At 42.9% G+C, this 12587-nt stretch overlaps 1 protein-coding gene across 1 annotated transcript; it reads right to left on the bottom strand.

Moving 5' to 3' along the window:
- Positions 1-389: 389 nt before the first annotated feature.
- Positions 390-10748, bottom strand: kctd17 (potassium channel tetramerization domain containing 17; the record flags this gene model as incomplete). The annotated part of the gene is made up of 6 exons (XM_079237068.1): positions 390-485; positions 968-1093; positions 2417-2560; positions 3282-3373; positions 3843-3951; positions 10380-10748. 6 exons carry the CDS (start codon positions 10746-10748, stop codon positions 390-392), a joined length of 936 nt encoding a protein of 311 aa, XP_079093194.1.
- Positions 10749-12587: the final 1839 nt, after the last annotated feature.

A 12587-nucleotide genomic window follows, 5' to 3' on the forward strand; every position in this document is an offset into this window, starting at 1 on the left:
AAGACAATGGCTGTGTCAGTTTCTCAAAAGCAGAGCATTGGGCCAGAAAGTGACTTGTAAAAGAGACAAACATCTCCACCATCATGAAGTGATGTTCCAAGGCTGTTAAATAACAATATTAAAGCTAAAAAAAACGCTTCAGTGGACAGTTATCTCTGCAGTCTTTGAGGCATATTTAATGTTCATAGCTTGCAGCCAGCACTGGGTTTACTAAAAGGAACAGCTTAGAGGTTAGACTCAATGCAGCACCATGAAACACCCCAGATCTCTGTAGACGTCACACACATATATACAGACACTAAAATCTACGAGGTCTACCCACTAGCACATCTATCGCAAAGTTCCTCACCCATTCCCGCCTCTCTTTGGAACAAAGAAACATGACTCCCTCATTCTCTAAGCCACTCATTTGGCGTGGTATCTCTCCCTTCCTCCTCCTCCTCCTCCTCCTCCTTAGCGGCTTCCTCCTCCTGCATCTCCGCCGGCTTCATTCAGCATGAAGGACGGAGGGGAAAACACAAAAGTAAAGACAAAACAACAACAAAAAGACAGAAAACGACAAATAAATGAATGAGTGTCAGTGAGTGGATTGTGAGAAGCTTAGTGGTAAATACAGAGAAAGTCAGATATTTATCTATATGAGGGAGAGGGAGCGAGAGAGAGACTAAGTGAGGGATTGATATTAGCCAGAAGGAAAGAGAGCTGTGTGAATGATGGAGTGAATGTGTTGGTGAATGACATTTTGAGGCAAGTGACATTTCAAGCTTTCAGTGTTGAGCGCAGGATCAAAGCACACCCACTTCATTGAGAGGAGATACACTCCTTCACACACACTCCGAAAGAAACGCATACAATACGTGGACAGGGCCACCAGTGGACACACAACCTTGCAGCCTGATCCCCCTACGACGCTTTCATTCAACAAACATGCATGGGTTTGGGGAGGAGAAAATGGACAGAGACTCACCTTGGTTTTGTGGCTCTGCTCCGTAGCCAGTCCAGACCTCGGAGTGTGAAGCTCCTTGGACACGACGCACAGAAACTCAGCCTGGTCCTCTGATCCATAGCTGTATGACGAGCCAATGTTCACCATCTAGAAGGAGACGCGCAGAGGAGAGAGGGACAGAGACAGAGAGTCAGGGCGAAGAATCACAGATTACAGCGGAGAAAACAAAAACCAAGAAGACAGAAAGTAACGGAGACAGCTAAGAATCCAAGACTATACGGAGAGGGAGGACTTCTTTTGCTCATGCATGGTGGTGGGAGAGGGGCGGGGCAGAGAGCGGACAGCCTGCTGTTCCACTCTCGGCAGTGGGCTCAACAACAAGCATCTTCTACTTATGGGAACAGCACAAACAACTATGGGTCAGCTTCTGCAGGGAATTGTGTGCAAACCATAGCTGTGCAGCATGCAGTGGAGCTTGGTGCCAAAGCTGTGGGAGAGAGTGTGGGGGTGGGTCTACATGTGACTTTAGGCTACATTGTGGATAGGCTGACCTATTAACACTCAACCAGAGTTTGAAGTCTGAGAGTCACTGTTGGAGAGGGCGTCAATGAACTGCAGCCTCTCAATAAGTCCTTGGCTTCAAAATATAACATTAATACTGACAGGCTTTCCCCTATTCCTGACATTAGAGACTCAAAAGATCAATATAATTGAGCCTATTTTTCACTGTGTGGTCACACTGTGAACAGTGGGTCGCTCTATTCTAACAGACCGACGATAATATGAAAGTAAGAGCTGGTCTTTAAGACGCTTTAAAACATTTGTGTGCTGCTTAATAAAAGACTCATAATAGAAATATCATGATTGTTGATATCAGAACATGGCTATTAGCTCAGCCATGCAAAAATGGTTTAATATGTCCACAACAGAAGCACAAACTGACTATTTAGTCTGTGTAGCTCACAATGTGAACACAGGGTGTAATTATCGGTGTCTAAGTCCGGTAATCTACAGCAGACTTAATAAACACATCTGGTTGTTTATGACGTTGATAAATAAAACAGCTAAAGTAAATCTACCAGCCGTAGACATACCTCTTGAACAAAGACAATGAGCCGGTAATACTCCAGAACCACTGCAGGATATGTGCCTTATATGGGCTCTGAACCCTTCGTAAGAGGCTGAAGGTAAAAGATAGTGAAGATCGGGTGCTGTGTCTGCAGTGACATGATGTCTTTATGCAGCTAGAAGTGCAATGGAATATCTTTAAGATTTTAATTACTCAATGAATGTCAATATACATGGACTAGATAAATCCTACCTATGGTAAATAAATCAATCTAGCCAATGGAAACTAATGCAATCTGGGAGTCCTAAACTCAGTTTGGGAGTGCAGATAGCAGGGCTCAGGTCGGGGCCAAGGGGTCGGGTCAAGATTGAAGGGTCAGCAGCAGCATGAGTCCAACCCACAGTCCAGAGCAGTCCGGTGCGGGGCTTTCTGCAGGCGCGCACGCTGACCTGCTCAAACTTCCAGCCGTCCGACATCGTGGAGACCATCTGGGTGAGCTCCTCCTCCTGGCACTGCAACACTCGGTACACATGCTTGGGGGGCACCTGCTGGAGAAAGAGAGGAAGAGGAGGGTTGGGAAGACAGCAAACACATTCATCTGCCTTGACCAAACCGATGCAACAGGACATGGAGGCGGTGGACAGCAATCGAAGAGAAAAACAATAATCTAGTCGTGAGCTAGCTACGAAATAAGCACCTTCATATCTTGGCAGCTTATTTAACCCCAGCAATGACTAGTAAAGTACCGTAGAACGCAGGGTAAGTGGGTGTATGTTTGAGAGGGCAGTGGGATTATGTAAGAGTGAGTGTGCAACCAGCCCGAGAAAAGAAAAGAAAAGAAGCCTGATGTACAGCACAGCTCTCTTTAGAGAAGCACAGGAGGGTGAAATCACCAACAAAGACGGCATGACTGACAGACATTGCACTACTACCATAATGGTGTGTGTGTGTGTGTGTGTGTGTGTGTGTGTGTGCGCATGTGTACAATATGTTTGTGGGTCTGTTTGTTTCAAATGCAGACAATTAAGTATTCAACTCAATAACTGCTAGATGGAGAGGAAAAAACATTATGGTTTAAGAATATGAATACAACACTTGCGTTACACTGCATCTTTAACATTACATACACATGACGCACTGTATCGGTTTCATTAAAAAGCACTGAGGCATCTGAGGCCATCTGCTTGGTTTTTTTAGAGCCGGTAGATCAGAGCAAAGCACCAAACTCCCCAATCATAAAAACACTTTGACGCGTTCTGCGTTTACCTCTGTGCCTTGGGAGTCCCTCTCCACGATCCTCTCCTTGATCAGTTTGATCAGTGGGGTGATGTTGTAAAACTCAGCCTCCTCCAGGACACCTTCAAACAAAAGAAACACATGGCTCAGCTCCCATGTGCAGACACCAACCCCGCAGCCCTGTCAGATCCCCTTCACCCGACACCACCAATCATGTTACATATGCGTTCATTTGAACAGATTTTAAACCAGATAATGTTAAAAGATCAATCTTATAAGTGGAATTGCAACCATTTATCTACTAGTTTTAGCCTGAGAAGCTTGATGTTGGTTGTTGTTTATGTCATATTAAATGCTGTGCAACATTAATGGGTTTTACATTGCCAGGATCATTTGTATCCAATAGTTTTTGCTGCAGAATTGCACCCTAGTATGACAATATACATATATTGTATATTTTCACAATAACGAAACTAGCAGTATGGAGGCACAAAGTATTATCCAGGCATTTTCCCCATTTCCACCTGCCCAACAAATAAAACCAACTCATGCACACAGGACCCGTATGAGCAGTCAAAGCGCATCAAAGACCTTCTTCAGCCAGCTCTTTGTTGTAGACCAGCTTGCCATGCCGCAAGTAGTTGAGGATGGGACCGAAGTAGGTGGGGTCTCTGTCAATCACATAGGCTCCAGAGTCATCCTATAACAGACGAAGAATCAGAGAGAGGACACTATTAAACCATTATCACGTTTTCAAGCATCTACATTGCTGCAGAAAGTCTCCTTTCTTGTGTTTCTTTTCTCATGAACCACCGTGCTCTTCTCGACCTGCACTTGTAGCGTGGTGTGTGATTGTGGCTGGTATTCAGTTTAATGTTATTCTATTTTTAGCTGTGGATGTTTTTAACTTGTTACAGTACCCAGGATCATGTTTTTGTGGTCCTGTGTAATGTCTAAAAATAGGATGTGGCTACTTTTATTTTGGACCCAACCATTAATGGACCTCTTTTGTAATATGTTGTAGTATTTTTAGACACAAAAGTTCACTAGCTGGAGAACAACATCCTGGTTGGCTATTTTCATCTTATGCAATACTGGCTGTTTAGAGCGTAAGTACCCACGCAAGATGCACTGTAGAGGGCTTTGTTTCCAAAATAAAAGTCCCTCCGTAGAGTGAATGTACTCATTAATTGCGGTGTGAAAAAGGCAACGCAAGTCAGATAGGAAAATGCACATTTATACATTTTAAAGAAATAAAAAGTATTGCATAGATCAAAATAAAAAAATAAAAAAGACTGAAAGTTTAACATCTTGTGTTGCCAGTGAATTCCTGTTTAATTGATTGGACAGCAACAGATACTTCCTCCTGACCAATTTACCCATTGCTAAGGTTTTGTACTGGCAAAGACATTCCATCAGTTTTAAATTAGTAAATCACTCGTTTGAAACAAGCAAGTCGTTACAGATTCTGCATGCATGGAACGCGTCTTCTTTGTCTTTTAGGATGAGCTCTAACCCATCGTCTCAAGTGTGACTAGTAAGAGAAGTAATCCCAAAAGAAGTCAGCCGCAGTCAGACAGAATCAGGAGAAAAGGGACACTCGGCATTTCTGAATGATAGATAGAAGACATTTCTGAATGATAGATAGTGTCTTGTCAAACCAATAAAAGAGGAGAATTTGTCTGTCCCCGACGCTCATCTTTTCAAGCCCAATCTTTGGTGGCGAAGCGTGACAGGAGATTCTGATGAGCCGCTCCCGCAATGAACGACGGCACCTACATACTGTAAAGCCGTCCGTAGGAGGAGCGATGCGGCTAGACGAGGGCTGGATTAGTGGAGGAGAAGACGAACAGGCGTGACAGAAGACAGCCACGAAGAGACCTGCAGAACGTCAAACCAGCGGGGAGGCACACAGGCGTGTAGAAACAGTGAGACACGTAACCTCCCTTCAGAAACGCATCTTCAACTGCCAAGACAAAGAAGCATAGAGGGACACTGGCATGGAGATGGAGGATTGGAGACACGTGGGGGTTTCTGTGTTTGTGTGCGACAGAGAGACACAAAGAGAGGGTCGGCACAGACAGCCCAGGAGACAGCTTGCATAGGCAGCATGTGTCTGCACTGGATATCACAGTGATATAGTGTGGAAAGGTTGAGACTGCGGCGCAGACTGATACACGCAGAGCCGCAGCGGAGGACGGACCGACGCCTCATCAACGTGACTTGACTTGACAGTGTGCATGACAACACTGAACGCTTCCCGAGTGTGTCAGAGCCCGTTTTCTCTCTCACGCAAACGCACAGAATTAGCATTGTTATTCATTACGACAGACACGCTTGGAACCGCAGTACGTTCACTTTCTCACACAATGACATTTTCAGTTGTTGAGTTATTGGTTTACAGAGCACTTGTTCTGGGAAGTAAGATGTGAGACTACACAACATCCCACGGGCGATCACCAAGAGCCAAACCAGAGCACCGCTCCCCTCTCAAAACACAAACATAAGCGTGTCTGCATTCTGCTGCTTGCTTGAGCATGTGTTAACAATTGGGCTGAATGATGCTGGGGAAAAATAATGAACATAGATTGCAAACCGTGTTTTGCCTTCTCTGTCGTGGCATTCTTTAACATCACTTATGCGTCATGCCACTTGTAACAATTGTAAATAATGTATCACTCAAAAGAAAGTAGGGCACCTGCCCATCAATCGGATTTAATCAATACTCATTGACCAATCTCTTGTCTGACACACACTGTAAAGTTCTGGCAATCAAAGGAATATTATATACATATTTAGAAAGAGTTTTATTTATTCTTTTAAAGGTGGGTGGTTAGTCCATTACAACATCAACACCTCTAGTGTCTTTTGATACTACTAATGTCAAATTCAACACATTGTAGCTTTAAATCTGGGGACATTAATTTATTCATCACATACTAAGAAACTAACTTTACCCCATTTAATTATCTAAACAAAAGAAAATGTAACCAATGAGTACCACAGTGGATCTAATTTGACTCATTGCATTGCAGCCTTTCTATTGTTACTTTAACACATGCATGCATTGTGATGTAGATGATGAAATTAAATACTTCTAAATACTGTGAGGAAGAAGAAGAAAAAACACACATTTGGCCATGATTTTGATCTCCAGACGCTGACATTACTGTGATTTCTAATTAGGGATCAGCCTAATTTATCATCCCCGGCACCACAGATTGTCGGGCTGAAACACCGACTTGTCAGCGCTGGTGACATTTTTTATGTAGGTGGCACTACGTCAGCTCTACACTGATTAACACATTCGATTGCACGGCCTTCCGCTCCTCCCTGGGTGAGCAAAAGCGTACGCCAAAACGACAAACGCTTTTCTAACCATATAAAGTGGTAGCTGAAACCTATTTCTATTACATGTGAATTGAATTTATTAAGAAAGAAAGTAAAGCCATTTCATTCCTGGATTCTTACAAAGTTTATAAATTAATTCTTATTCATGTATCCTGGATGTGGAGAAGGGACAGGTTCACACAACTCTGTGCTGTTTATTCAAAGAAAAACCTTGGCTCTAGTATTGTTTCCATGAGGCCAACGCCTCTTATTAAATATCTCACTGCTCAGATAAGATGATAAAGCGAGTCCAGGCATGTCGTGGAATTCATGCTGACACTGCGAGATGATGCAGAGATTTTAAGTACAAAAAATATCTGAACATTTCTTTTATAGATCACCTTCGTTACAGCATCAGGCTTTCACAACTCGTCTCTGTGATCCCCCTGGTATTTCATATGAATGAAGCCATTAATGATTGCAAATCCGTGGTAATAGGATTATGAGGTTGTAGTCTACAACTGGCCGCCCTGTTGCACCTGTTCCACTAACATCCTCGAGCATCATCAAAACGCAATCTCCGCCACACAATGTAATTGCCGTGGGACGACGTGCAGCCAGCTCGGGTCGCATTAACGGCACGTAGCCCTGGCTTTGGTTACATGAGGGGGCGGGGAAGCGGAGGTGCCGTTAATCTCATTAAAACAGTTGCACACAGCCAGACAGTCTGTGGGTTTAAAAACAGCCCAGAACCCCTGAGCAAACTTTAATGCCAGTGGATTAAAGGAGGATGCCAGCGTGGATAAAATAAGACACTTCATGCTTTTCGGGACAGAATTTTGAAGCGTGTCCAATTTATGGTCCCTGCTAATAGAACAAGGGAACATTGCAAGATGCAAAAACAAGATTTCCTCAGGAAAATGTTGAATAGAGGTGGTAAGAAGCCCGACTCTTGACCCATATATTTTGTAGAGGACAGCCTAAACAGAAGCAACAAAAGCAATTTCCTCCCCCTCTCCCCACTCCCCCGCAGGTTAAAGTTCTTTCATAAAAAGTTTATTTGCATGATTTTAGTGGCAGTCGAGTGAAACCCTGTGCAATATCTATCGTCTAGAGTTTGACAATGTGACACCACATAGCACTGATCTGCCACGCATGCACGATTATTGTGTATGTATGTAGGCATGTGTAGAGGAGTAGTGTTCATAGTCGGCAGGTGTTATGGCAGATGGGTTTTCTTCATATGAAGATAGATTATTTGCAAAAAAACTATTAAAAAATTCAAAGTAGTCAGGGATTACGGTTACATGACATATTCCATATTTCATTGTTTACGACTCTGAAGCGCTCTACGCCGATTTCAGAAGTGGCCGGTAAAAATGTTTGGTGAATGGACCACAGCGGCACGTGAGGAAACAACGTCCCCTGGTTTGACAAATCTGCTCCGTCTCTCCTCGGCCATCATGTTGGCCTTCAGCTCGGCTCCTATTTCTAAAGGTGGCAGCAATGTGCTGGAGCAAGAAAAAGAAACGATTCAAATTTAGTCCCTCTGTGATTCAAGAGTTTGTGATAAAGAGCAGAAATTTAAAAAAAGAACACGACAAATGCATTCACTGTGAGTCAGCTGCTGTAAGCGAGGACGAGGAGAGGACAGGACAATAGTGGAAGAGAGAGACGTACGTGTTTGTGCGAGACAGAGAGAGAGTTGGCGTGTGACTGTGTGTCTTCGGGCAGTGCAGAGGGAGCTTCTGTCAGGTTGCGGCTGAAGGTCACATGGGAATTTTCTTTCCAGAGTCGGGTGGTGCAGTGGTGGAACACTCGTCACCGCTGTCGGCCAAAAATCTCCGAACTCCACTTTCTGTGGTTGTTATTTCTTTGGCTTAGTCACCTGAGCTGGAATAGCTGCTCCTCAGCTGAGGTTGTTCCTCTGAAAACAACCCTCCACTGGATAATATCTGAAGCACATGGCGGTGATGTGTGAGATGATATGAATGTCTCAACTGTCAGATATTCTGCCACCAGTTAGTCCAGTGGTTTCGTACCTCAGGGTGTATTAGATCATGATGGGTGATGCTGTGAAACCAGTGAGAGAAACTGTTCTACAGTAATAATATTTGTTTACGATAATGTGTTGGTTTGCTGGTATTCAATTTGAATTTAACTGACACTGTTATTTTAGAGTTTATTGCTTTTAAAAAGAACATTTGCAATTAACGATCATTTTGGTTACCTAATACTCCAAAGATGAACTTCTCAATGATTTGTTGAAACATTTAGTCTATAAAATGTTTTGTCACAATATCCCAGAGCTCGTGGTGACATTTCAGACTTCTAATTTTGTCTTTGTTTGTTAAAATGTGACTACATTTTATCTCCACTGTGAGCTCTCTACCATGCTATCTCATAAAAGACAACCGGTACAATGGCCAAAACTATCCACATATATTGCTCCCGCCGCATCACACTACACTACACGCATCGCTGTGTAACTGGTCCCTGTGCACCTCACTTGTTTTTATGTTGATGCTCTATTTTACTGTTGTTTATATCTTTTATGCTTATCTTTTACCCTGTATTATTTTATTGTAATTGTAAGGTGACCTTGGGTGCCTTGAAAGGCGCCTCCAAATTTAATGTATTATTATTATCGCCATTGTATCTATGTTGTGCCCTTCTTTGGTTCATTTTCTTACAGTCGCTAAGACAGCTGACATTTTCAGGATGAGAGCTTTTCACCCGGCAGCAAAAAGTCAATCTACAGTAGACTCCCGGCTGCAAAGGAGGACCTCTCTCTGTCACACATGCATATCAAAGGCCGCACCACAATAGAGACCCGCATCATTCATGAGTATTGCCCGTCCTTACAGTGCGTTCAGTCTACATGGGACTGGAAGCCACATAATACATCAGTCTCTCCTCCCCATTAGATGCCAGCTGCACAGATACTGACTGTGCAGCTCCTGCAGAAGAGGAGGCACGTGTTCATCCATCTGACTAAAGCTACATTCACATTCACAAAACACACACACACACACACACACACACACACACACACACACACACACACACACACACACACACACACACACACACACACACACAGGGCAGAACAGAGTTGAAGTAATATGTTTTGGGAATGGTGCACAGATAACGCAGTAATATAGTTAGTCCCTCTAAGGCTACTGTGATACCTGTGGAGATAAAAACAAAACAAAAAAAACATCATACTGCATTATAATTTTACCATTTGGCCTATATGGGATAGCTTTTTCTATTACCAAGGCCCAAACTAGAACGTGCACAAGTATTCTTTATTTTTCAAGAAAGAGAAAATCCCCCTTTCAAAATAAATCATGGCGATATCTTCTGTAGGAATAAAACTAGTAATATCAAGCCAAAGGTTGACCTGTACATATGCCGGGGTGGAATACGGGTGGAAAAACACACCAACGTATTTGTGAGCAACCTCATTATTTGACTACTGGAAGCAATCGCGAGTCACTGCAGGAATGATATAAAATAATAATAAATAAGGCTGACGGTCACGTGCCCGTCACGTAGAGCTTAATTAGCGTTATATACTCCGTCTGTGTAAGGAACATTAACAATAACTAACACGTATTATAATACCACTTTAAATGTAACTACAGTTAATCGTGCATAAAGTGGTCAATGTTCGTACTAAATGGCACATACACATACCGTTAAGACAAAGTACTAACATCCTTATTGTTGTTGTTTTCCCGGTCGTTGTGAGTACTGATCACCGGGCGGTTAAAGTGTCCTGACTGGACTCACCGTGTCCGAGTGCAGGTCCTGCTGTTGGCACAGCCGGTACAGGAACGAGGTCTGCTCCTTGAGGAGGGTCTGCCGCGTCGTGAGGAACACCGTGCCGCCGACGTTCAGCCGGACCCACTTCCCGTTGGTCCCCCCGCAAGGGTTGAGGACCGAGCCGTTACCGATGCTCTGCGACGCCGTCCCGCCGGCTTCGGTCGTGCCGGCGGTGGCCGACGTCGCGCTCTCTCCCGCCTCGCTGTCTTTATTGTTATTGTTGTTGTTGTTGTTGTTGTTGTTGTTGTTGCCGTTGCTGATGAGGTGGCCGCCGTGGGGCGGCGACAGCGCAGCGACGTCCTCCGGTTCCCGCTGGTCGTCCGCTGTCGTTGCCATTTGGAAAAAGCCGCTCGACGAGAGATGAAGACGAGCGAGGGCGTCCGTCCGTTGCCTCGGCTCTTTCTCTCTGTTCTCCAGCCGAGCAGGCTCCGCCCCCAACACGTTTCTCAATCAGCGTTCTTCTCTGTACTTGTGTTCTCGTGAACTCGTGGAACGTCATCAGTCGCATCCCAAGTACTGTTCCAATTCAAAAGTCCGCTTCTCGCCAAGCACGGTGAAAATGCCCGGATGTGACTTGATACGCCCATTTTACCGGGGATGCATCGGAGGTAACTTGTGCGTACTTGAGACAGCCAATATCCCAGAATGCATTTCGCCCCAGCATTTCGCGGATCAGAAAACTCACAACTGAAAGTTGACAAGAGGAATACTACTGTTGTTGAGTCACAAAATGTCATTTTAGGATGTTTTCAGGCGAGAAGTTATTTGTTTAATCATCAAATACGTGGTCGGTTTGTCAAGATTCAGCTTACTTAAAAAGATACGCCGATGATTTGAAGTCCTGCTCGCGAGGCCGGTGAGCCCCGTCGGCACCGGGCGGTCAGCACTCTGCTGCCCGCCGAGAGCAGCCTGATCTCGGCAGGACTTTTTTAAATGATCCGCTGGCTCCGCTTTCTCGGTTAAACATGATATAATTCGGTTTTGAGGATCTAACGAGCAATCTTTATTAGTTTATTATTTATTCACAGGTAATGTTAAATCAGTTTGACTGAGGGAAAGGTTCAGATTTATAACGTAAGATTTTAATTTAACTTTTACTTTGAACTACAGCGGTGTCTTATTACTTTTGACCAAATTGTTTGCAATTATATGTGTATCTATATAAATATATAAGTGTGTGTATATATATATATATATATATATATATATATATATATATATAAAATGCATATTTATAAAGACAATATATATACAAGTATATGTGTATCTGTATTTCTGCATGTTATTTTGATGGTGTGTAAAGATGCTATTCAGTTATATTAGAGCCTAAGTAGAGGTAACCAATGAAAATGTGCAAAAGACTTGAAGTTCCAAAGAGGGATTCATAAATATTTTGGAGTTCGTTCATATTGCGTAGTATCTCTATTGATATTGTATTTAATAAGGGATCTGCATGTCATTTTGTTTGTTGCATAGCCTAATAAATACCATACTGTTTATTTGACTACTTCGATTCTATTGGAGGCACTGCCAGTTAATTCAGTTCTTAGAATACGAGAGCAATGGTTGTAGGAACCATTATATTCATTTATAAAAACAGGTCATAGCGCCATCACTTTTAAAACTGTACCCAGGACCCCACCCATAGTACTACCACACCTAGCAGATTCATATAATACTAGCTACATGTGACGGGTGTTACATACATTAACACAATATATATATATATATATATATATATATATATATATATATATACAATGATATGTGTATCTGATATATATATATATATATATATATATATATATATATATATATATATATATATATACAATGATATGTGTATCTGTATATATATATATATATATATATATATATATATATATATATATATATATATATATATATATATATATATAAGCAGGGTTGTCATATTTAGTTTGACTGTCAAAATACTTTACAGTGAAGAATCAGAGTAAACTCATGAGCAACAACCGCTGAGCTGGTGACGTCATCAAGTCAGCTGCTGTTCCAATTGCAGAAAGACCGTCCTGCATCCTCCCGTCCTTGGGAGTCTGGACTCCCAAGTCCAAACTCCCAAGTCCAAACTCCAAAAGTACACAAGTCTGTACTAACCCCCTAACCCTAACCCAGTACTACTACTAGACTACTACC

This window comes from Taurulus bubalis (genome assembly GCF_910589615.1).
Source record: "Taurulus bubalis genome assembly, chromosome: 2".
Lineage (NCBI taxonomy): Eukaryota > Metazoa > Chordata > Actinopteri > Perciformes > Cottidae > Taurulus > Taurulus bubalis.